Raw genomic sequence first — 25220 nt, 5'->3', positions numbered from 1 at the left:
CACTCCTTATCCCACCTGGGCTTGGATGAATTTCCCTGAGAAGCCTCGGATCAGTACCATTTGGTCTCTCCAGCCTTGGAAGCTCTATCTGCTCTTTATGAAGTCATCCAAATCTGGCAAGATTTCTTCCCCAGAGAATTCATTAGCTGAATCTAACCCACACTGTTGGGATTATAGCTATCTTTGATCCTGCTGTAGTTAGCAGACATGGCTGCATGCCACGTAGCACGTCTAATCTATATTTGCTTTGCATCCTGTGGCACAGAGCTGGGAAGAGATCCCCTGGGAGAAGAAAGCAGCAGCTCCCCACTGCAGTCAGAGAGAAATGAAAGAGTCTTATTTTCCCTTTTTGTGGGAAGTGCCATGGAGAAAACTCTTTGGTGCTTTGTATTCTAATTATCTCCAAGTGCAGCCTCACGACTTGGTTTGCGGTTACTGCATAGGAGAGATGAGCTGACACATGTAACCCAGCTACCAGGAGCTCAATTAGCTAAGCTGCACCTACAAGTCACGGAGGCAGGCAGCGTTTCCCAGACAACTACAATAGGGCCTGCAGAGTACTTCTGTATTCAGAAACAGAGGTGCTTTAATCATCTGCAAAGCGTGATTAGGGTCTGAACTAAGCGTGGAAGTGAAGTGTGGAACAAGGCAAAAGCAATACCTGGGGCATAAAGACATTGGGGTGGGAAGTGCTGGCAGTGCAGGGTACATGGAGTCTATTCACTGTCCCAATGGCACACTGTGGTTCTTAGGATGTGATAATTACCAGGGAGGTAGGAAACAGTGAGCAGCACTGGAGGATTTGCATGAGTTGCTTGTAGGGTACCTGTGCAAATGACAGCTGTGCTGGTACCTTATTTCCCTCTGAGGATATTATGGGCTGCAGTGTGCCAGCCTGATGGCAGCACAGCCTGTCTTGGGACTTTCTGAGTGTCTGCTGGAACATCTTCAAGGGCTTGAGGTACTGCCAACAATTCACCTCTCCCACTGCATACCTGCCTCTAATTGCAAACCAGATAGGCTTTGACAGAATATTGGCCAGTTAAAGTTTCCATCCCCCCAGCTACATGGTTGTGCATCCCATGTGCCTCCAATTTGCCCTCTAGCTTGGAAAGGTTTATCATCTGTGCAGTCATCTGACCCAGCCCACTTTCTTTCTCCTGCTGGGGGCTGCATTTCATCTCGTGGTGGATGCAGCTGGCTCTAGCTGAGAGATGCAAGATTTACCTCACACATTCATCAAGCTGTCAATTTGTGAATCCTTGCCAACCAGGGAGTGCACTTGACTGGCCAGTGTTTGTGGTGTGTCAGACAAGTGGGAGACGTGAGGAAGGAGAGGGCTGTGACGCTGTACCCCAGGAGGAGAAATGCAAGATGTCCGTGCTCAGCTGTGAGGAGGGGAATGGGTAAAGTAGATCAAAACTCTTCTTACCTTATGAGGGACTTTCCCCCTTAGTGGGGTTTGGTTTTTCAGGTTTTTTTGTTCTTTTCTTTCTTTTTTTTTTCTCCCATGTGTTTTCCCCATTAGTAGAAGAGATGAAATGAAAAGGAGGTGCTGGGGAGGAAGGGGTGACTGAGGAAATAAGCACACAGAAAGGAGAAGATGTGTTGGAAATTATAATTGAAAATCATTGTTTTCTGTGCAAAAGGGGAATTCAGGCAAGAAGTAACTCCCTTTCAGACTGTTTTAGTAGAGGCTTGGGAATGACTCAGATGGCAAGTGCTGCTTTCAAAGTGGGGAGCTGTGTGTGGTTAACTCTTCAAACACAGCTGGCTTGATTTCCCCTTTCAGATTCAACTGGAGCACTGAAATTGCTGTTAGCATCACTGTCATTTGAAGCTGGTGCCTGGAGCCTTGCTGCACTGGAGCTCCTTCCCAAAAAGCCCAGGCAGCAAGAGAGTTGTCAGGGATGCCAGGGCAGCTGTGATTTGAAGATCTTCCAAAGCAAGTAGGAGGTTTGCTTGGGGTATAAACTGTAAGCAGTGTTTGCTTAACTACTCTGGCAACATTAACGGGAACACTGTGACCTCCCTGCTTGTGATCATATGCTGTGATGAGTGAAAAATTAAATTCTTTTTAGAATCCTAAACTACTAGCAGAAAATGGAAGTTTTACCACACTCTAAACCACTGTTGCTGTTACTGAGATCTAAAATACAGATCTGTTTTCTCTGGATTTAAGATCTCTGGGGTGTGTTTTTTAAGGTTCTAGTATTTGCTTAAACTGGAAGTCATACTTGTATATCTTAATCTTCTATTTTGGCTGTATAATTCTGTCTTTAAGCTTCATTACACGAGGTGAAACTCAGCCCTTGCTAGTAGAAAGTCAGTATTTACAAACCACTGTACGACGGGGATCCAACCATTTGACCTGAGAACCAGAATGTGACTGCAATGTCCCAGAAGCTGCAAGTGCTCAGCTGTTGTCTCAGCATGAGCAAGGCTTTGCCTGCCAGCCTCCTGTCTAGTCCATGTGAAAGGTTTGTGACTCAATTACTGACTACTACTTTTAGCTTAAAATGGTGACAACCCACACGTCTAAAATGCAGAAGCAGCAAATTTCTCTGTCTTTCAACTCTCCTGAGTTCACTGACGTGACAAGGTTTGCCAGGGCAGTGAGTTGGACCAACTAATAGATGAATAAAAACAAATGAGTTTTTAGGAGTAGAAATCCTTGCTTCAGTCTTTTTTATGAGTGCAAATGTCTCTTGCTACAGTGGCTTGCTCCTGGATCCCGGGATTTATACCTGCTTTTTACCCCCCATCCTGGGGGGACCTGCAGAGCTCTGCTGGGCTGGCCTGGCCTGAGATGCTCCAAGCTCATGAGGTGGCAAAATATGCCTCCTGTGGTTTTTCTTGATGAAGCTGGCAGCTGGACACGTGGCATGTGCTGCAGAGACCTTTCCAAATTCTGTCTGTGTTCTTGGAGGAAATGCAGAACCACTCTGGGACCCAAGCCAGGCGTAGGGTTTATACCCAGGCTGGAGCACACTGTCGGAGACTGAATGCCTGCAGAGAGGCCATGGCAGCAGACCCTTCCCAGTGCTCCTCTGCCTGCAGTGGAGGAAGGAGGCACTTTCCAGGCAGCAGAGGACAGCAGCACAGTGGTGCCCTGTGCTGCAGTGTGAGGGTAGAGTGCCCCCCCTGGGTAGCCAGCACAGGGGACACTGCAGGGAGCGTGTCCTGCGAATCACAAGTGCTGGCTGTGGGGTAGTTTAGCTAGGGTTTGACTTTGGATGATGCAGTCCTTAGCCCATCCTGCACACTAGATGGGGCCAAGGGAGGATTTGCCTGCAAACCACCTCACCTTCAATCTGCCAGACCACAAACTGCTTTGGGAGCAGCCCAGGAGCACTTCTGCTTCCCTCTCAGACATCCTTTTCTATCCACCATACCAAGTACTCTCAGAAATCTGTTTCTAATATTTGCTGTGTCTTTTTAGAGTTGTCTTTACACCCAAGCAGATGCTTAATTTTCCTGGCTCCCCCTACTTTTCTCTTTCCCCTCTGCAGCCCTATCTTCTCCCCCAGCTTGAAATGAATTCTGTGCATGCTAAGTCCAGGAGAGACCATGAACTGAAAAGCCTATTAATGAGCTCCTTAGAATGGGTAAGTTTTTATTGATGGGGAAGACCAAAGCAAAAAGGAGTGGTTTTTAAGCATTTTGGGCAGCATCAAGAGACATGCCTCGAGGAAAAGACAAATCCTATCCTTCATACCTGCCTGAAGACACAATTAAACTGTTTCACAGGCACCATTTGAGGTTTGTGAAGGCTATTGTAGAAACAATGCTCAAGTATTTTAGGTCAAAAAAAAGCCAGTTACAGCCTCTACATGATCAATAGGTGAGTATCAGAAGCCAAAGCCCAGAGGATGCTCTCAGGCACATGGTGTGATTCTTGGGGTATCCTGCACAGGGCCAAGAGTTGGACTCGATGATCCTGATGGGTCCCTTCCAACTCAGCATATTCTATGAACCTGGGTGCCCATGCAGGACTTGCAAGTGAATGAAACACCAAGTGACCACTCCAGAAAGGGATGTTGGGGAATGGGATTTTTTTGGCGTTCTTCCTGCAAGGCCACCCCAGGGCAATGCCAGGTTCTCCTTCTACATTTTTAAAGCTGTGTTCATTCTTTTGTGTTTTAGGCATGCAACAGATGCATTTACTCTTGGAACAGGGTTTATTAAAACTCTGACTGGGCATGAAAAGCCAGTCAGCATTCCCTGAAAACTGGAATGTCTTCTAGGCTTGTTGTCTACCTTGACTAAGATCTCTGATATATTTCAGTTAAAGAGTTACCAAAACCAAACAAGTAAAACAAGCTTGTAATTCAGAAGAGATTAGACTGGTCTTAAAGGAGAAATATACAGATATATTTTATTTTTATAAGTAGAAAAATTAAGTATAAAGTTCCTGTAGAACCACTCTTTGCCAGAGCAAACACATCAATCATTTAATAATTTCCCATACTAGCAGGAATGCACACAGCATCTTTTGTAGGAAAATCACTTTTCAAAGGACACCAGTTTTGACATTACACAGCTGAACAGCTGCTCATTTCTTTTTTTCTCTAGTTCCTTGGCCACCACTGCTTTTCCAATAACTCTTTCAGGGAAAGACAGGGGAGAACTCCATTTTAGATTAAAAAACATTTCGGTTTTTTGAGAGCCTCCCCCAGAGACCTATCAAAAGCAACACGTAGTAACAATACAGTGCATAGTTCTCTTGCCTTGGGAAAGGAGCTCTCTTTAAAGCCCAACTAATTCATTAGAAGGGATTATAGGATTAAAGAGCTCCTAAAGGCTAGAGACCCACTTCTATAAGACAGTAATTGTTTATTTCAAGGATAGTGATGCTGCAGCTTTCATGAGCCTCAGAGTTAGTACATCCAGAGATGCACAGGAGATCAATCAGCTCTCCAGACACCCAATCAGGGAATCCAAAAATGGTTTCGGTACAAGAAAATTCTCTATTAAGTTAATTAGCTTCACGTATGGAAAGTTCAGATAAAGAAGAGGATGTTGCTTTGACGTTGTTTTGCAGGCAGTCACCACTCATGAAATGATCTTCACTTCAGGCTTGGAGTCTTCCAAGGCTCTCAGTTCATCATCCACTTCAGCACTCCACAAAATGTCATACAAACTACACCAAAACAAAAAGACAAGCAAAGTTTAGTGAGCATCCTCCTGTTAAAGAAAGAGAACGATGCACAGATGGCCAGTATGGGAAGATCATATAACAGGAAGGGCCCCATCTAGGTTTGAGTCCGGCCCAACAGCCAAAAACATGCTTTACAATCCAGAGCCCTATTACTCCCTCACCAGCATCACCTTCTCCTTGTTCTTTGGCCCTGTGGATCAAAACAGATCAAGGCACTGTGGTCATGTCACTTGGACATGCAGACAGCATTTGAATCCCCCCTGGTCACTAGTTGCCCTCAGGTGCAATTCCCAGAGAGCCGGTGCTTGCGGCCCCCTCCCCACAGCCTCCCACAGCTCTCTGAGTTCGCCACCTGACAGGGGGAACACAACAGGGCCACAAACGTCTCTCACATTAACTGCTGCACGTTGCAGCTGGGATTCCTCAAGGCTTCACAGATCTTCCTGATGCCTTCGTCTTCCAGAGGGTTGTAGCTCAGGTCCAGCTCGGTAAGGCACTGCTTGGTGGTCATGACGGTGGCGAGGGTGGCACAGCAGGCTGCCGTCAGATCGCAGTTACCCAGCCTACAGGGAGAGCAGGGAGAGGACACTGCAGTGAGCCATGGCTCCAGGGACCACCAGCCCACCCTCAGACAGCAGACACAGACATCCTAGCACGGAGCAGCAATCTCTGTGAAGCTGACAGCTCTGAGATATCAGCAGGGGCTGGCCTGTGGTCTCAGCACAGAGACAGCCACCCTCATGGTGACTGCTGAACACCTAGAAGTCCTCCCTAAAGCTTAATAATGTGTGGCTACAGGGGTAGAAGGAACCCATAGAAGATATTCCCAACTTCAACACCAGGCATCATGTTTTTGGTTTAAAGTGATCATAAATCATCTCTAAACTTTAGTACTATGTGAGTGCTATTTGAGACTTGCAACAATCTCTCCAAAAAGGGCAATTGAGACCTCTCAGTTGAGAAGCTTTAACTGGTCAGCAAACATATCTTTCTGGAAGAGACTTCTAGTCTTACTGATGCCTCCCACGACCCTTTGGCTCAACTCACTCACTGTAAGACTCAGGCATCGGAGCACAGCTCCGGCTTCTGTCCAGAGACATGGAGAAGGAACTGAGGTGCCCTGAGCATCACACAGTCCAGAGCTCAGTGCCCACCTGGGAAGGGACAGGCAGATGGAGAAGGCAAAGCCCACCACAGGGCTGGAGGTGATGCTCCAGATGGCCTCCTACTCCTACCAGTGAGGCTGGATCAGTACTTGTATTTGCACCCATAGGGACTATGGGAATAAGGGGCAACAGGTGAATCCAGGCAGGCTTTGCACTGAGACTGGCAGGCATGAGAATAAGCACATGACACCTCGACCAGCAGTTTCTCCTTGTCAGTGTCCCACCTGAGAGAGGCCCTGCACGTGATTTTAGAGAAGGGCACCAGAAGCTCTACAGTGCATGGCTCCCACAACAAAGCAAGATCACTCCAGCCTCCCCACTCTTTGTCCCAGGTACACTGTGCTGTGAACTTTCAGTTCTGCACCTGGGACAGCACCTGTGGACAGCTACGAATGCACTGTCACACAGGTGCCAGCCTGTACTTTCGAGATCATGACTGACAGAATACATAGAAGAAGGTGTGGCTTCCACTGACTTGCTCCTGGACTACTTAATCGTAGCTTGTGGTGCAAATTGTTTCATAATGAACAAAACAAAAAAATACCACACTAACATCTATTGCTGTCTCTCTCTCTCTGTACAGTCTTGGAAGGGTAATGCAGCAAGAGAGAAGATGACTTCTGAGGGTGGACCTTACCATAAGGACTGGATGTTGCAGTTGGGGTGCAGCAGCCCTTCACAGAGGAGTTCAACACCTGCATCTCCCAACTTGTTCTCACCCATGTGCAGTACTTTCAAGTGCTTGTTGGTGCTGAGCGCAGAGCTGACAACCTTGCAGCAAGCAGTCGTGAGCCCGCACTCCCTAACCCTGCAAGGCAAAAGTGACGTGAGATCTAGGTGGGAGATCTAGAGAGTATCAGGCACCGTTCGCTTCTCTACATTTGCTTAACAGGAGCCCAGGCAGTGGGAACAGAGAAACCAGAGTTTTCCCATAATCACTGTACTCCCCTCAACCCCCATCTGCTCTGTTCTTTCTAAGCAGCACCTCTCCCACTCTTATATGTGGGCTGTCTGTCTCAGAGTGTGCACCTACGAAAGGCACCTGCCCATCAAGCACAGGGACAATCAAAAATGAAGCACACTGCTCTAAAAGTCACTCTTGGCTCCACCATGCACTCCTGAGGTTGACTTCCAAGCCTCCAGTGTAGGGCAAGAACCCAGCTGGGGCAGGAGCTGAATTTGCAAAGTAGAAAAGTTCAAGTGTTGCTTGTTCAGTTTCTGAGTGAAAGAACAAATTTCCTCTCCTGGCCACCAGACCGTCCCAGACTAAAGGGTAACACAGTCAACAGGATAGGATGCTGAGAACTGTTTATGTCACTACAGCTTCTTTTGGCTGATCAGTGAGAGAGATTAGATCCAGTGGAGAACCTGAGATATCTGATCACAGCACTCAATTTGCTATTACATGAGGCCTTTCAAATTTCAAAAGTCTCTCAGCTGACATTTGTTGCACGATAAAATATATTAGAAGCTCTACAAGTGATGTTTGGTCTCCTATTAACAGGACTATGGGGCAGATCTTCAAAGTGTCTACGAGTTTAGAAATACAAATACCTTTTAAGTTTGTAAGTCTATAAAAACCCTCTTCAACTCCATAAATCCTTTCATTAACAACCAGCACAAATTGTTTATACAACCATTGCAACTGAGCATCAATCTGGTGGGCACTACTTCACTTACATCTTTCTTCAGTGAAGCCTTCAAAGAAGGCAGTGGATACGTGAAACTTGACAGCAGCTCACCATAGCTCCTGAAGTTTAGATTTGGGATCCTTGAGCGCCTGACACAGCATTTCCATCCCTGAGTCTCTCAGGTTATTGTCTATTAGACTGATCTCTGTGAGGGTCTCTTTTGTACTGATGAGTCTGGAGAGATCTTTACAGCTAGCACTTGTGAGATCACAGTCCCATAACCTGCAGGGAAGAAAAAAAACATTATTTTCTCCCAAGAATGACTTAGATCAGAAAACAGAATCCTATTTTAGTATTCTGAATTTCTGGTTACATCATCTCATTTTCTTCTATCCTTTACAAAACCCATTCATGCATCGTATCACACAGCTTTCTCCTTACTTTCCAGTTGTTGCAGCAAAAGCTCTGTTTTTAACACACACGCACAAAAAAAGGAACATGCAGTTCTAGTAGGTAACAGGAAACCAAGACAATGCCACCGCAAACTTCCATTCACACTCTTCCCAGAATCTGATCCAAGTGATTTCAGCGTGGTTCTGCTTGCTCATGGTGTCCTCCACCAGTTTTGAGAAGGAACTAATCTGCAGCTGAGACATTCTTTTTTCACTGGGCCAGAGGGGTAACTGACACTTTCCACTTAGGAGCGAACCAGCAGCACAACCTTGAAAGCTTGAGGGCTGCACAAGGGATTTAAGAAACCTCTTCCCACCCTTACCACAGCTTCTGGATTTTGCAGTTAGGATGCATCAGTCCTTGGCAAAGCAGAGCCAGCCCGGAGTCCCCGATCTTGTTATCCCCCACAGAGAGATCCATCAGTGATGACTTGTTACTGAGAACAGTGCTAATATCCCGACAGCTGTCGCTGGTTATGCCACAGTTCTCCAGGCTGCATGAAAAAGCACAGTTGGAGTTACTGCTCCAGACCTGCTGTATTAGATACACTTCAACACACCCAGTTCAGACTGAGAAGGGTCTATGTGCTGCTTCCTTGCTGCAAACCAGTACAGCCTAGCTGGGCATTGCTAGATCCTGCAAGGCTCAGAGATGATACAGGTGTCCTAGATGGGCTCTGGGTGAGGGAACACACTGCTCCTGCATTTCATGAGGCTGCAGGGCATTTTTACTCTGACCTATCCATTCATAACCATTAAAGCAAGGATCATTCTTGCTGAACTCCCACTTTATATTGATTATCCCTTTTAAGAGGAACTTTTGGCTGTATCATACAGTGAGTCCCCGCTGAGCCAACCCCTGCTGAACCACAGGGGCAATATAAAATGAATCGTGCTTCTACCCTAAAGCCCTTCAAGGGTTTTTAACACACACGCAAAAGCCCTTCAAGGGCTTTACCCCAGATACAAGGCCAAGTCCAGCACCTCTGTTTTGTAGCAAAAAAGGGCTCTAATAAGTATGCTCATCTGGCTAGTAATTCAAAGTTAAGAACTGAAGCCACTGAGAGTACTTGTTCCTCTGCTCTGAGACACTGGCGAGCAGTCCCTCCTTGTAAGTGCTGGTTTAACCTGTGGTACCAAAATTTCCAAAACTGAAAGCTGTACACTCGTTTGTGTACAGCCTCCTGTTACATAAATCTGAGCCTGCAAAAAATCTGGCCTAAATTTCAAGCATTCCTGGCAATATTTTTTACTGTCTTATGGATGGTATGACTAGCAGCAGGACTGGTTGAAATTAGAGATGTCCAGCTCTTCCTTACTGTAGTAACTCTAGGTTGCAGCTTGCCTCCACCAGTCCCCGGCACAGCTGCTTTACAGCTGTATCTCCCAGAGTGTTGTTGCTCAGGCTGAGTTCCTTCAGGGTGGGCTTGCTTTGCAGAGCGGCATTGAGAGCTTCCACAATATCAGCTGTGAGTTCACAATATTCCAGCCTGCAAGAAGAAGAGAAATCCAGGCAGAAAACCAACTGTCTTTACCACGTCTCACGACCTGCAAGAATCAGCTGTGGGCAAAGTGTGTGTTAGCCGGGGCAGAAAAGATGCCAACATGAGTTGAGACCAGGCAATGCATAAAGACAGAGATAACCATAAGAGTTTTTAACAGCATCTCTCTGCTCATTGCAGGAAGCATTGATTCTTAAACCAGATCCTAGGGGACCCTAGCAAGACTAATTACCCACCCATTTTTACACTAATCCTCCATTAAACCACTGCACAGGCTGTTCTGGAGCACATGGCTGAGCTCTACACTGCAACACCATCTCACAGCCTCACCATCGGGCCTTCCCAGCCCGAGATGGGGGCTGCAAATAGACCAAGGTCCCGCTCAGTCATAAAACAAAGACCAAGGGCAGCAGAATCTGATGTCCTCTGGACGTCTAAGAGGTCCTGCATTTACAGCCACTGCTGCCAGGAGGCCTAAACAAAGCCTATGGGAACAGACACCCAAGTCTTACAAACCCACGACACCCACTGGTGTCAATAAGTGTGACACAATTTCAGGTAAAACAAGAAGAAATCCACATCTGGGAACAAAACTCCTCCTTCTCTCAAGGGAAAGACAAGCATGACCTGTCTGATGACCAAAAAATCCCAGTGACTACTTACTGCAGCTTCTGCAGCTTACAGCTGGGGTTCATCATCCCTTGACACAGCACCTTCACTCCAGCAGTTCCCAGTCTGTTGTCACCCACGTGCAGCTCTGTCAGGGATGGCTGTGCACTGAGGACAGACCGCAGGGTCTCACAGCTGGCACTTGTCAGATTGCAGTTTTGCAGCCTGAAGGAGAGAGGCAACCAGGGTGAGGGAAATGCACCCCCAGAATTACAGAGGCTCTTCTCAGCGAGGTGTATCTGCCAAGGTTTGAGCTTGGAAAGGACACCATGGCACTAACCCTCTAGGAAACGATATATCCTGGTTAGTGCTGCTGTTTTACAGATGTTAAAATATTCTCTCAGTTAGTATTATATCTGTACCATGAATAATAGCTCCCATGCTTCCTTCAGCATAACTGCTCATACAGCACCTCCAGCAGAATAAATAAGGATCCACCCTACATGAAGTAGCACCACAAATGCTTTATAGAACTGTTTTAATTATAGCGAGGCTGATCCCAGAGATAAAGCAGTGGCATCTTATGATTTATTGCCCCCTCTAGAGATATGACCCAGAGTAGCTAGAAGTTAAAATTTCATCCTACTTGGCTTAAATCCATGGATATCATTTAGATGTTTATTGGTATACTCTAAAAAGGGTCTACAAAGTTGATCCTTCAGCACTCAGGCTTGGAGAAGTAGCACAGGAACTGTGCTAGTATTGCTATGGGATGTTTATATAGTTATCGGACAAGACTTTGTGACAACGGAGAGAGGTCATGAATGGAGGTACTAAGTTTGACTTGGGTTTGTTTGCTCTCACTAGAACCTCAAAAATGGACAATTATATTTCTACAGAACTGAGAAAGCCTAATCCAGGCTGTTACTTGAGCATCTGGAGAAGTGTGAAGCCTAGGACAAACTCTCTGAAAAATTACTTAAGTCTTCCAGTACAGAGTACCACAGTTATTTCTTGAAGGCCCATCAGAGAGTTGCAATTTGATTAGCTTCACAGTCAACTTTCCCTCTATTTGTCTGAGTCCTCATTGCAGGGGACACAGAGACTTTGAAGCAGGCATATCTGGTTTAAAAGGCAAATGATTTTTACAAGGTAGTGTCCCAGACCCCCTTCACAAGCTGGAGGACTCCAGCATCCTGAAGAAGAGATGCTGGACAGAGAAACCATCTCTTTGAGGGCTTCTGAGGAGCAGGGGCAGCAGCCATTGGCTCTGACTAAAGCTCCTGCACCAGGGTTGCTGATGGAAGCTCACTAATGCTATAATGTGGCGGGGTGCCTCTATAAAACATGCTGTCCCGAACCAAGCTGGCTCTGCCCAGCTGAGAAGACAAGGCTTGAGACTGAGCCAGTCTGGTAGAATGCAGAAAGGCTGACAGCTCTTGAAAGACCAAGGCTCATAAGAACACCCTTTTGCTTGGCTCCCAGAGAAAGGAGAAAGCAAACCAGACCACATGTTGAATACCATGCTTAATACTGGCAGAAGAGCCCTTTGCAAAATGCATTTGTGACAATGTCAAGTATGTGCTAATGGCAGAGTGGGGGCCCTTTGTGGTCATCCTTCTGTTTAAGCTGGCCTAAACAGATAATTCAGCTGCCTAGACTGTGGAAAGATCTAGCACCTCTTCTAAAGAAAGTCCCCAGAAAGCCTTTGTGTGACTGGGAAAACCCTACCTGTCCTTCCCTCTGTGCTGGAAAATGAAGAGAGGCTGATGATCTGGACTATTCCAATAAATATACCACTTACATACAAACTGCTGGGGTTTTCCAGCCATCTGTCCATGGTAATGGCTGAAACGGATTGTCATGGCTCTTAATACCACCACATACGAGTTTGCCTCATGATTTCACCCGTAGCTGCCTGCAAGCACATGTAGTGGTGCATCCCCTCCCTTCCCTTGGGCCTCGGCCTTGACAAATAGCACCTGGGCTAAGGTCCCCTTGAACTTACAAAAAAGCTCACTGTCTGTTCCCAGGAACTAACGCTGTCTAATGAGCTCCTCTTTTTTAAATAAACAGCCTTAGAAACTTATTTTTCTTGCCTGAATAATAACCCAAGTGGAATAACGTTTTCCTTATCAAAGTTTCAAAGAAAATTACCAACCAGGATGAAAAATTATTATGACTAAAGCCCACTCTCTCATGACCTTATAAACAGCAGTCCAAAGTGAGACCCTTTGAGCTCTCCTGAACCACAGTGGGCTGCAACCAGAACGGGGCCTCTCAGAGTCAGTTGGTAAACTCTGAAGTTGGCTATACTCAGAGGATTGCCAAATGACAACGATGGACTCTGTGCTGACACCCCCTCCCACCTCGAGGCTCAGTCCTTCACCCGCTGAGAAGATGCAAGCACCTTGTACTTACTTATTTAGGTCTGTGTGTGTGCAGGTGTCAATATGCTACAGCAAATGTACTATGATTGTTGCTCTGCTAGATTCTTAAGTACTTTAGATTTGTAGGTTAGGCCTGATTTAACTGTTGTGCTATAGTAAATTCTAAATGAATACTTTGTTAAATTGTTTAATTTAAACTATCGCTTAAATGCTGTTAAGTTTAAGTGATGTTAAAACCTTTAGGCCTAAACTGTTGATCAAGTTTGGGGCTCAGGTTAGCAAGGGTGTTTACTCTGAACCTTGAGACTCAACAGGAAAGTCTTCTTTATTCCTTTTTATCCATACCATTATCCTTCCTCCCACCCCAGCCTCCATGAAGATAATTTTTAGGTTGACATTGGTTTTAGATTTATTTTAGCTTTTTGTTTGCTTTTTCTCTTTGTGCTTTAACCATCTAGTAAGTAGTAGAGTGAACCTTCCCAGTGAACTTTGTTGTGCTTTCACTTTTATGTTAAACCTGCTTTTGCCAATACCTTTGCCAGTGATTCAAGTGACCTTAAAACACTCGTTCACAACAGCATGTTAGAGCAAGACAAAATGGGGCTTTACCATAACTTCTGTAGGCTACAGCTTGGCATCAGCAACCCTTTACACAGGTATTCAACACCTGCATCTCCCAGTTCATTGTTGTTCAGCTTCAGCTCTGTGAGGGATGGATTTGTATTGATGATGGAAGAGAGATCCTCACAGTTACTGCTGGAGAGATTGCAGTCATCCAACCTGAAAGACACAGAGAGAAGGAGCATTTTAGTCCCCAGAACTGCTCTGTTCTCCCTGGCTGGAGCATTCCCTTTTAAAGCAAAGTGGGCAATTTAGTCTTCTGCAGTTCCTGGGATGCCTCCATAAGTATGTGTGTGACCTGTTGAGCGTTGCATGGCCCAAAACAAGATGTGCTCTCTGCAGGGCTGCAGTACAGGATGGGCTGGGTGGCAGTTCCCCAAGCCTCACTCCTCCTCTGTGCTGCACAGAGGAGGGCACAAATCATTCCCCTTCAGCTGTAGGATGCACCTTCATTTAAACAGTCACAGTGGCAAACTGCCTGCCATCTGAGGCCATGTCTAACCAGAGGCAGCTCACAGGCTGTCAGACTGGTTCTGCACTGAGAACAGCCAAGCTGGATCTTCAGCCAGCCCCAGAGACACCCACAAGCAGTTTGGTCTCCTGTAGGTGAGTCATGCTGGTTTGCACCATCTCCCTCCACCGTGAATCTCAGCACACAAACGGTGAGTTTGCAGTATGGCAGCAGCTTCTCCCACTGGACATCAGCATTTTTCTCATTGTTGCTAAATTGATGTGGGTTAACTGAATTGAAAGGAGAGCCAAGGAAAGAATCAGGAGCCCAGGACAGGCAGAGAGCCATAGAGGGAGGCAGAAAAGACATGGGAGAAAAGGAAGGTGTTATGAAGAACCCCACAGCCCCAGCCACAGTCAGGATTGCCAAAAGTTGCCTGGTCACTTTTCTTAGACAACAGCATGAAAACTGAGGGTCCACTAGGTTTCTCCTTCTGCCCCTCTGGCAAGAAGACTTGATTCCCAATGAGACTGTGTTCAATACTGATGAACAATCCATGCTGCAGCCACTCTCATCCACTACATCTGGAGCAGCCCACCCTCTGCCCAGGAGACAACCATCCCACTGCCTTCTGCCACCCAGGGCAGGCCTCGGGAAGTCAAGGCCAGGCCCATGAAGCTTGCCTGCAAAAGCTCTTTTGCAAAACAAAAGCAAGCCACCTTCAGCCTGGCTGATGTCCTCCGAGGCATTGCTGGCATGATGCAGCCCATCCTCTCCAGCCTGAGCAGGATGATACCAGCCTGTGGGGTGTGAATTCCCAACCAGCAGAGGCGAAAGACTGCAGGAGCAACTCTTCTGGGCCCTGTCCTACACTTTACACCCCAGGAGAGGGTTCCCTCATGCTGTCTGCTCAACAAAGAAGGTTGGTACTTCTGAAGGTCAAGTGAAGAATTAAAAGCCGATGGTAGGTGGCTTGTGTGTGACTATTAAGCAAAAGTTAAGACAGCATCTAAGCTGCAGCCCAAAGAATGTGCAACCTAATGAGCACAGGGTGATGTCTTCCCCCTCCTGAGGGAGAAAAGCAGAATAACCAAAATGGTGGTCAAATATTAGATAATCACATCACCTAGCTGAGCTCTATGGCACACCACAGAATCAGGGCAACATTGCTTCATACCAAACGATGTTTATCTGTTGTTGAAAAACTTTAAATTAATTTAACTTTCTGGATAAAAATAGGTAGAATCAATACTGTTGCTGATCAATTTCTAAGTCCTATGTCAAACAGTTCTGAAGGTGAAGAGCACAGGAGAGAATTGCAACAGTTTTTACTCAGAAGAGATGATACACAACTGGTTACTACCTGATCGTTTTGCAGGATTTCATTGTAGTCAGAAGTTCAGCCCATCTGGATGGGCTCATCTCCTCACACTGGATGTCAAGCTCCATTTTGGCAGTTGAGATAAGACCTGAAAATTAAAACAAAACAAAACCACCTTTTTTTCTAATTGACTGAGAAGCAACAACATTCTCCAACCCCCTCAGCTCTCAGCTATGAGTCACATTGTGCAAAGGGGACAGATAATATTTTTCCAACACTACTCTGCTGCAAGCACCACTATAAGCCAGCAGAGTTGGAATGGTATTGTTTGGGACTTGTCAAGGCCGTTCTCCATGAGGGAAATAGGAATCCTGGAGAGATATGGCAACAGCCGGTTATCTGAATGCTGCTTGTGTGAAACTAGGAAGCTTCCCTTCCCTCTCCAAGGGAGCTTAACCAGAACGAGCTTTTCAGAGGCACTGGTGTTACTCACTATTGCACTGCTGAGCCACACAGATGCCAAGCTCTACCAGCGTGGCACACCGACCAACTGTGGAACCTCAAGCTATAATTAAAACTGGGATAATTTTGAGAGAATTAGGATCAGTGAGAAAAATGAACATGAGAACTGCCTGGGCTCAAATTAAAAATCCTGTGAGTCATATGTCTGTATGTGAGAAGTGGAACCTCGGTGAATGGGAAAAGTGTTCCTTCATGCCTTGATTCCAAGGTTTGAAAGGTTGCTCTGGTGGTGCAAGTCAAGTACCAGAAGCTGGTAAGCAGGAATTTTTTTGCTCTGCAGTCAACCTGCATTTCTGAACTGATGTAAACACTGCCCCTTGCAGAGCAGCTCCAGATAAATGTGCACAAAACCACGACAAGGCCAGTAGCTGAGCTCCAGGCTTAGTTTGCAGTGGATGGGATTAGAAGCTGCGCTGCAGTAGGTGACAAAATGCAGCCTTGGCCCCCTGGTTTGGCCAACATGACTCAGACTACAGGGCGTTTGTAAAAGAAATAATCCCCTGAGCTATCACATCGGAATGCGAACTGCAGTTAACCACCGCTTTCCCTCCCATCACCTCCTGCTGCCACAGCATCGCGGGTATGCCAAACTCGCTTTTCTCGGAGGCGCGCTCGGCATCAGAGCTCACGTAAGGTCTCGTCCGCAACAAACCCCTCACCCACGTGAGGAGGAGACGCGTCCGACCGCGGGGCTGCGCTCGGGAATCACGGCGGGACCCGGGACACGGCGCCAGCGGGATCACGAGCTCATGGACGTGCTCGGCCTCTGCCCTTCCCAACGCGGGCGCTGCCGGGAATGCCGGCCCACGGCCTCCGTGGGATGGCAGCACAGCCCACGTGTCCCGGGGTGATGCGGGTCGGAGCAACCCCCGCCCGCGGCGACACGCCAGGGGACACTCAGAGCCCTCCCCGGCATTTGCCTGGTTTTCCCCTAAACCCGGATCGACAAAAGGTTCTCCTCCGACCCGCTCGAGCTCTGCCACCTCCCTGCGAGCCGACGGGGGATCCCGATCCGGGGTCCCGAGCCCCGGCCCGGCGCTGCCCCGCGGGCACACCCGCCATCGCTGCTGCCCCTGCCCGGCCCCTGTGCCCGCAGCTCCACCGCCTCCCGACAGCTCCCGCACCGCGGGCAGCGCTCAACTCCCGCAACCTTCCTCCCTTCCTTCCTTCCTTCCTTCGCTCCCCTCCTTCCTTCCTCCCTCTCTCCGTCCCTCCGCCCCAGCCCCCCCCGCCCGCTCCCCCAGCTCCTACCGCCGCGCCGCCACCGCGCAGCTGCCGCCGGCTCCTCCCGGCTCCGCCTGGTAGCGCAGCGGGGAGGGGCAGGATTTGTCCCTCCTCCCTCCCCTTTTTTTTTCCTTTTTTCCCTTTTACGCCCTTTTCCTCTGTGTCTCCCTTTTTTTCCCGTTTCTCCTCTCTTTCCCCTTTTTTGTGTCTCCCTTTCTTAATTTTTTCCTGACTTCTGCCTGCTTCCCTCTCCCTCCCTTTTCCCCACTTCTTTTCCCCTTTTCCCTCCTTTCTTTCCCCCTTCCACTCTCCTTTATATTTTCCCTTCATGTCTTCTTCCTTCCCTCTTTTTTCCGGTTTTCCTTGCTTCCTTCTTTTTCCTTTTCCCTTCTCACCTTTCACTTTCTTCTCTTTCCTGTGCTTCCCCCTTCCCTCTTTTTCTTCCCTTTCCCCCTCTTTTCCCCCATCTTCTCCCTCCCTCCCTTCCTTCCCTCTTTTTCCTGTATTCTCCTCACTTCTCTCTTTCTTTTCCTCCTTCTCCCTTCTTTTCCCTTTCCCTCTTTTGTGCCTTTTCCACAATTCTGTTCTCCTTTTTCTGCTATCCCTCCTCTTACACCATTTCTTCTCTCTTTCCCCTCTTCTCACCAACTTACCTATTTTCCTTCTCTTTTCCTCCCTTTCCTTCTACTCCCATCCCCTGTTGCCCCTGTTTCCCATCCACCCCAATCTCCCCACCCCCACCCGGAGCAGGAGCACTGGGATACAAGACAGGAGAACAGGAGCAGGAGAAATCCCTATAATTAGGGGATGCACAAAGGATGAGAGTAAAAGTGAGGTGGTGTCCCAGCTGACTCGGAGGGCAACCTGTAACCCATGCTGGGACCTGGAGGACAATGGGGATCCATCACCCAGAGGAGAGGCACCATGGCGGGGTCTTGGCTGGGGGAAACAGGACCCCGCCTTGTTCTTCCCCAGGGAGATCGAAACTGGGAACAACAAAAACATCCATTCCTCTGTGGTGTCCCTGCCTTCCACCTTGCCAGACAGCTTGAGCACGGGGGCCCAGCTTGGAGGGCCTGGGATGTCCCCGCTCTCCATCCCTGTCACCGGTCCTATCCATGACGTATCTTTTCTCTCTGTCTCCCTCGTTAGCGCAACATGTTGCCGAGCAGACGAGCTGCACCTCGCTGGCACAAAGGCCTCTCTCTAAGCTGTTTGGAACGAAGCCGTGACAGCGATGGAGGATGGGCACGCCAGACTTCGGCCGCTGCCGTGACTATCCCCTCCCTAGATTTCCCCCCGACCCCAGTGACCAGCGGCTCTCCCGCACATCCCGCGGCGGGGCAAGGGGGCCAGGGCTGGAAGGCATTCGTCATCACTCGGCTCGCTTCCTCCTCCGGCTGCCGGCAACTCCCTGTCTCCCTTTTGTTTCCCAGTAGTTTTAGCCCCAGTAAAAGCTCATTCAGATTTTCACGAGACAGAGCAAAGAAAGGTTTTGAAGTGCCGCGAGGCTCTAGGCAACATAGTGACTTGCCTCCCTTCCTCCCTCACCCCCAAAATCTCAGCATCTCCCCGAGTTTTTTCTTCCTACAAACACCCTGTTCCCGTCCCCCTGGCTCACACAACAGTTCAACTAAGCACAACCAGCTACCGCCTACAAAGGACGGCTTTAAAACGATTACGTGTTGCCCCCCGGTAAGCAGAAGGGAAAGTTCAGGGAGTTTCAGAGTCTGATTTTGCTGCTGATACGTACCTTGCTCTCGGTGCCGTCCGGGGAGCGAGGAAGGCAGAGCTGGCGCCTCCCTGCTGCCGTTACCACGCAACCTCTGCTGTCGTACACATGGTGCCTGCTGGAGGGAGGAAAGCAAGTTTTGGGCTGTGACGGTTTTTTTCCTCCCGTGGCAGCTTTCCAGGGGCTCAAGGAGCAAGCACTCTGTACGCGATTGTGTCTGGCTTAGTGACGATGCAACCATCGCACTAAGCGTGATAAGGACAGAGGTGGCTTTAACTTCTAACACTGGATCATGTAGCCACTCGACATGGTTTAGCCCAGAGCAAGGAAGTGGTTGCCATTGAAGGATCCATCCGAAAATGAGGCCGCCACACTGTTAAAGTGTGGATAGAGATGCTGGAGATTGCATAGTTTCTCCGTTCCCCAGGCAAGCCCTGCCCCACCTGGCCAAGGAGTGATGCTGAGCACATTACTGCTTACCTGTCACCTCACCTAGGGGTCATCCACCCTACCTCCCAGCAGGGCCTAGGGCACAGGCAGCCCCCTGCTTCTGCACAAGCTGGATGCTCACACTGCCTGGAAGGGTCCCTTGGTAACAGCCCTGGTTGTGCCTCCCTAAAACTGCTGCCTCTCAGCAGCAAGCATGAACCCATTCCTCCACCTCCTCCTCCCAAATTCCCACTGGGTCTTCTGCTCCCCAAGGAATACCCTGCCATCACTCAAGCTGCATCACATGCTAATTGCAGGTTGAACTAACCTGCTTTCTTTCCCCATCCTTTATGGTCCGAAGATGAATTAATGTTTCAATAGCCTGTGAATGAGCCAGAGGCAGAAGGCCAGCTGCATTTTTCCCTCCCGCAGCTGTTGATGCTGACAGAGGAGATGGCACTGCAACCTGGGAAACAGAGCCTTTGCTGAGCCCCAGGTGAAGCACTAGAGGTTTTCCCCACAGTTACCTTTATTATCCTTCCTCTGGAGGAGACGGGAACCGACCACCAGAAGAGCTCAACGAGCTAAAACCCACCTTCCTTCGTGCCCAGAAGAGAGCTAAATGCTAGAGAGTGCACCTCTTTCCCATTCCCTCCCAGGAGACACTGGACTGTCCACACAAAGAGTTTGCTAGAACAGTCCTTGTGCCTGTTTCAGGTCTGACCTGAAATCTACTGAACCACAGGCAAAAATCTGGGGATGGCACAAGGTTGGGGATGGCACAAGCTTTTGAGTTCTGCTTGTTAGGATGCTCCCTGGCAGGCAGATGGGTGAATGCCGTGGCTGGTGAAGGGTGTCTCCACCCTTCTGTGTTGGCACGATGCTCCCAGGAAGACCACCAGTGTTAGGAAGAATGAACACTGGCAAGAGGTTGCACCATCCCCTGGTCCACCAGGCATTTTGAAATCAGATGCCTGTCATTCAGCCAAACAGCAAAGGTCTCATTTCCTATTTTGCCCCTGCTGGCATCTCTCTACTGTTGATTCTTGCTCCACTGCACATGCCAGGATTCCCTAAAGGACGAAGTCCAGTGTTTGTTAGAGGTTTCAGAGACGTTTACATCACATGGACCTCCTGTAGACCTCCTGCCCTGGACAAAGCACCCAATACACACTGATCTGTGCTTGTGGAATATTAGATTTACAAGCCAAATAGCCATGCCAAAATGTTATCAGCTTTTATCTCTCTGTCATCCCTTTGGCTGCCCTCACTGCGGGGACAACAAGAGGCATCTTGGGACAAATCTATTGCCCTCCCCCTAGCAAGCAGGACCAGGCTGTCCTACTTACAGATGTACACACAAGTCCAGAGGAAACAATGCAAAATGGGGCTAAGAAATCCAACAGCAAACAGTAGTGAGAAATACATGCATGTGTCTTGCTGTAGAAACAGTGGAAGACTCCTGGCATGGAAGGTATGTCCATTTGATTGTGTCTACAGACTCGGGTCTGACTCCTTGAGGAGTCTGATGGGGACATCTGCCCTGTGTTCCCTTCTTTATCACCATTTTTCCATGTCCATTTTGAGTTCACTCAAATTTATCTCCCCTTTATTTATGTGCTCCCCTTACGTTGGTCCATCTGGTCCCTGCTGCTTTTGTGCATGGCTGCCATGGACCCATGAAGTGTAGGTCTTGTGCTGTGGGATCTGAGGAAGTCAAAATGTATCTCTGCATTTAAGATGACTTTACTTTTAAGCACATAACCCTAGAGCAAACTTACAAAAGGATATTTAAATTAAGACCATTAGTGTAAGCTGAAAGCTTTGCCTTTTCCCCTCTAGCAGTTTCCTGTTCCATTCTCTCTGCTCTCAAGATGCCTCTGTGCGTATATTTAATAGTAATTAAAAACAATAAAATTGTTAAGAGTAGTTGCAGATCTTTTGCTAACTTGACTATGCCATCCTTACAAGCAAATTCATTCCATAAATTCAGCCATGGTGATCAAAACAGCGAGTTATAAGCATACACCCAGTTCCATTTGTTGCTCTGAGAGGCTTGTTCTAACTCCTTCTTGATCCATTGCTGGGAGCCATTTGTTCCTTGAGCTAGTGTGTGAACTTGAAGTAAGGCTTTGTAGGGTAAAGAAATGCAAAACCTGAGTCATTCCTGAAGAGCCAGAGGGCTGATTAAGCACTGGGGAACAAAGCATCTGTGGAGCCAGAGAACCTGACACTGTGGCTCAACTGATGTCTCAGGAGCCAAAAAAAAAAAAAAAAAAGAGAGATCAATAAACAGATGCTGGTAGCAATAGGCTGGGAGCTATGAGGTGGCTGAGCAAGCTTTGGGTTCCTCAGTAAATACAGACAAATGCTCACCCTGACTCGCATGCGTGCATGCACGCATATGGATGTTCCATACTGTGGCAGCTCATTATAGATTCCCAGAAGAAAACCATTAGGGAGGAAATGTTTGCTGTTCTGATGTGGTCGGCTTGTTCTTGTAAAAGAAAAGCTGGTCTCTCCATTTCGTGCTGGTTTTGTTTTTTGGGAGGAGTGGGGAGCATTATAATGAAATAATGCTGTGACTCTATGTGTCATATTTTATCCGTCTGGATACAGTCTTTCACCGTGGGTCCAGTGAAAATGGAGCGCCAAGAAAATGGAGCTTTCCAGATTTGTTCATCAACCACTGGACTGCATTGACCTGCAGAAAAAGTACGGTCAGAGGAATTTTTCTCACATCCCTGCTTTTCTGTGTCTTCTGCCTCAGCCCGTGGCAGTCGTTGCCTGCCCGTCTGCAGAGGGCGATGCAGCATCAGTTTGACCAGACTTACGGTCCAGTGGTTTTCCATCACCCCGAGGTTGCCCGTGGTCACCAAGATACTGAAGGAGTTGAGGGTTGAGGTGAGGCCAGAGCTAGAGGGGAAAATGACAGGACCAGACCAGATACAAATGTACTTCACAACACAGTGTCTTCATGCCAGCTGTGTAGCAGCTGATGAAATAGGAGACTGCAATGGATTTCACTTTCCTGTTAAATCCTGCTGCATAAGAAGAGTCAAATATTTTCTGAAGCTTTAAAGACCACTGTAGTGACAGCTAGTTATTTCCTGAGTTTGTATGGAACTCAGAAGCCTGAGTTTAAACCAGCTTTAAAAGGCAAGGATGAAATCTTCAAGCTAAAAAAAATCCCAACAACCATACACTCATTTGTTTTTCGGACTTCAGTTTGTGTGTTACCATTGTCATTTTGTGGAAAGGAATTGTAGATGTCCTCTGCCAGTGGAGACATCTCTTTTTAATTTCCATGAGATTACCCATGAGAATTCGTGGTTATTTCTGCCAAAAAATCACTTTGAATCATGGAGTCATTAAGGTTGGAAAACACCTCCAAGATCATTGTGTTCAACCCATTGTATCCTCTCTTCAATCCTGTTCTTCTTTGGACTATTGGGAATTAATTGTCAATTAATTCACTGTGAAGGTTTGGGAGTGGGATATTCTGCAGTTTCCTCATGTGTTGGCTGGGGCCTGTGAGCAGCTTGAAAGCTGAATTCCACTCTTTGTTATTGAAATTTGCCAGGAAGGTCATTTCCTCGTGCATGTAACCCAAGAAAGTGTGCAGATTTGTTTTCCACCTTTGGCTTCCCGTTTAGCTAGTAACTGGGATAGAAATGCCAACTGAGCGTAATCCTGTGGGGTTGGGGTTTTTTCATGATACACCTTCAGTTTCTAAAAACTGCTTCTCTTTTTCTTTAAAGCCTTTGGTTATTCCTTGGGGCTTTTTGCAGTAGAATAGGAACAGAATGTGAAGAAATCAAGTGTTTTCCTGACATTAGCACCTGGATAAATTCACTGAGCTTGATTTTTTTTACTAAATGGCACCTATGTCAATGACTCCTTGAGGAGTTTTGATTCCTTCTCAAATTTACTAAAGGCAAATGAGTGTTTCAGCTCTAGTGGAGGCTCCCAGGAAAAGAAGATCTCTGAGGCCCCCTGCTCCTGGATGGGATGAACAGGTAGATGATGGCTGGGGCCACAGCTGCTGGGAAGCACTGGAGGCAGTGGGTAGCTGCTCCCTGCTGCTGGCCTCGTCCATTATCAAGTAAGAAAGCAAACGGCCCACTCAAAGTGCCGGGAATACACAGAGAGCACTCTGCTTGCCTTAAGCATGGGATAGGCACATGTATCTATGCAGTATCTGTGCAGCCGTATGAGGAGCAGCTGAGGTCACTTGGTCTGTTCACAGCCTGGAGGAGATTGAGGGGCGACCTCATTGCAGTTACAACTTCCAAGTGAGGGGAAGAGGAGGAGCAGGCACTGATCTCTTCTCTGTGGTGACCAGTGACAGGACCCAAAGGAATGGCCTGAAGCTGTGTCAGGGGAGGTTTAGGTTGGATATTAGAAAAAGGTTCTTCACCCAGAGGGTGGTTGGGCACTGGAACAGGCTTCACAGGGAAGTGGTCACAGCACCAAGCCTGACAGAGTCCAAGAAGCTTTTGGATGATACTCTCAGGCACATGGTGTGACTCTTGGGATGTCCTGTGCAGAGCTCAGTGATCCTTGTAAGTGCCTTCCAACCCTGGATATTCTGCATGATTCTATGATCTTTAGGAATGCTAAGGAAGCAAGTAAGAACATAAGAAATTTTAAAAAGCAAAACCAGTATTGCACTTGTGTACCGTGAAGGAAGAGAAGGGCTGCAGCCTGGCAAAGTAAAGCACGAAAAGTACTTGGAGAATGCGGGCATCGATCCCGCTACCTCTCGCATGCTAAGCGAGCGCTCTACCATTTGAGCTAATTCCCCACCCCGGCGTTTTCTTCTACCGGCGCGCACATATTCTCTTCTCGCGAGACACCGTGCGCTGCCGGCAGTTGCACTTCCCAGTTGGGTCTCCCACTGCGCTTGCGCAGAAGCGCGTCGGCCGGGGCTCGGCGGCGGCGCGCGGCGGGCCGGGCTGGGCGCTGGGCGCGCGCTGGGGCAGGAGGATGCGCCCCGCGGTGAGACCCGGAGCGGGGCGGGAATGGGAATGGGGTGGGGGGGGGTGCGAGGGGCTGCACGCTTGGAGGGGCTGCAGAGGGCTGTGTGCCGGGGGCGCTGTACAGGGCTGTGCCTGGGGCGGCTGTGTGTTTGGGAGGCAGGATGCACAGGGCTGTGCGCCGGGGGGCTGCGGGGGGGGGTCCGAGCGCGGGGCTGTGCTCCCGGCAGACACTCTGCCGGGGGACCGAGGTGGTCCTTTGAGCCGCCCTGGGGCTGCACTGAGGTCAAAACAGAACGAAACAAACAAACAAAAAACAACCCTCACAAAATACTGAGCCACCTCAGCTGATGGAGCAGCGCGGGAGCGGCCCGGATGGCCGCGGTTACTGTTCGGGGAGGCTTCGCCTTCCCCGCAGCCAGGCACGGTCTTTGCGGGCACAGAGCCCGCACCCCGCCCCGCTGTTCCCTGCGGGAGCTCGGGGGGCTCGGCCTGGAAGCCGAGTGGGCAGCCAGGGGAGCCCCCAAAATACCTGCTGCCGGGGATGCAGCTGGCAACGATGGTGGGACGTGCGGGCTTGGTCCCTCCGGGTGTCTGGGGCAGTTGGAGATGCGGCAGCTCAAGTGCCTGATGAGCTAACCAGCTGCTGGCAGCTGGTTCCCCCCGCCTTGCCGTGCGTGTTTTCACCTCCTCTGAAAACAACACCCAGAAAAGTGGTATCTGGCACTGGGGTTTATCGTGAGGTCTTTTCCCCAAGAAATCGTTCCGTATGCCCTTGTGCTCTAGCTGAAATAAAGACAACATCTCCTCTCTGGACAAGGAGGGAGTTACTTGCTCTGAAACAGGGATTTTTGGGCGCCTGTCGAAATGGCAGATGAGGGCATGTGCTGGAGCCTTCTGGGGAGCTGCATTGATGAGATGGGATTTTGGTGCCCTGTTTTTGGTGGGAAAAGGGGATGCTCTCAATCAGGGTGTGCATAGCAAAGCAGGTGAGAGCACTGGGACCTTTCTTTGCCGGCACTATACTGAG

General features: G+C 48.5%; 2 protein-coding genes, 1 long non-coding RNA gene and 1 other non-coding gene across 8 annotated transcripts in view; 2 read left to right on the top strand and 2 right to left on the bottom strand.

The window, feature by feature from the left end:
* Nucleotides 1-1195: 1195 nt before the first annotated feature.
* LOC135415664 (uncharacterized) lies at nt 1196-5006 on the top strand. The gene is made up of 2 exons (XR_010431225.1): nt 1196-1406; nt 2285-5006. It is a non-coding gene; the product is annotated as an uncharacterized LOC135415664 (long non-coding RNA).
* Nucleotides 4353-19058, bottom strand: RNH1 (ribonuclease/angiogenin inhibitor 1). Of its 2 annotated transcripts, none has more exons than XM_064657692.1 (10): nt 18804-19058; nt 15347-15452; nt 13521-13691; nt 10576-10746; nt 9730-9900; nt 8734-8904; nt 8070-8240; nt 6965-7135; nt 5554-5724; nt 4353-5143 (listed from the first exon to the last, which is right to left on the bottom strand). In XM_064657692.1, exons 1-10 carry the CDS (start codon nt 19021-19023, stop codon nt 5056-5058), a joined length of 1611 nt encoding a protein of 536 aa, XP_064513762.1. In that variant the 5' UTR covers nt 19024-19058; the 3' UTR covers nt 4353-5055. The 2 variants fall into 2 exon arrangements, with proteins under 2 accessions (XP_064513762.1, XP_064513763.1); XM_064657693.1 differs by lacking the exon at nt 18804-19058 and adding an exon at nt 17078-17158.
* A 4887-nt stretch (nt 19059-23945) lies between these two features.
* On the bottom strand, nt 23946-24018 carry TRNAA-AGC (transfer RNA alanine (anticodon AGC)). The gene has a single exon. It is a non-coding gene; the product is annotated as a tRNA-Ala (tRNA).
* A 110-nt stretch (nt 24019-24128) lies between these two features.
* Nucleotides 24129-25220, top strand: part of LOC135415656 (USP6 N-terminal-like protein) — a 77925-nt gene continuing 76833 nt past the window's right edge. For all 4 annotated transcript variants that reach the window (XM_064657661.1, XM_064657663.1, XM_064657664.1 and 1 more), the window contains exon 1: nt 24129-24212. The gene's annotated coding sequence lies outside the window, so the exon portion shown is untranslated. The remainder of the gene's footprint in view (nt 24213-25220) is intronic.

This window comes from Pseudopipra pipra, chromosome 6 (assembly GCF_036250125.1).
Source record: "Pseudopipra pipra isolate bDixPip1 chromosome 6, bDixPip1.hap1, whole genome shotgun sequence".
NCBI lineage: Eukaryota > Metazoa > Chordata > Aves > Passeriformes > Pipridae > Pseudopipra > Pseudopipra pipra.
This window is presented reverse-complemented; position numbering and strand designations above follow the sequence as displayed.

Bases quoted from the DNA above. Each gene is read 5' to 3' on its own strand.
- RNH1 (XM_064657692.1), bottom strand. From the start codon at position 19,023: ATGGTTGCATCGTCACTAAGCCAGACACAATCGCGTACAGAGTGCTTG. The intron at 7,136-8,069 runs GTGAGCTGCTGT...TTTGCCTTGCAG, and splicing joins TCTAAACTTCAGGAGCTATG to GGTTAGGGAGTGCGGGCTCA. The intron at 5,725-6,964 runs GTAAGGTCCACC...CTCTCCCTGTAG, and splicing joins TGCAACATCCAGTCCTTATG to GCTGGGTAACTGCGATCTGA.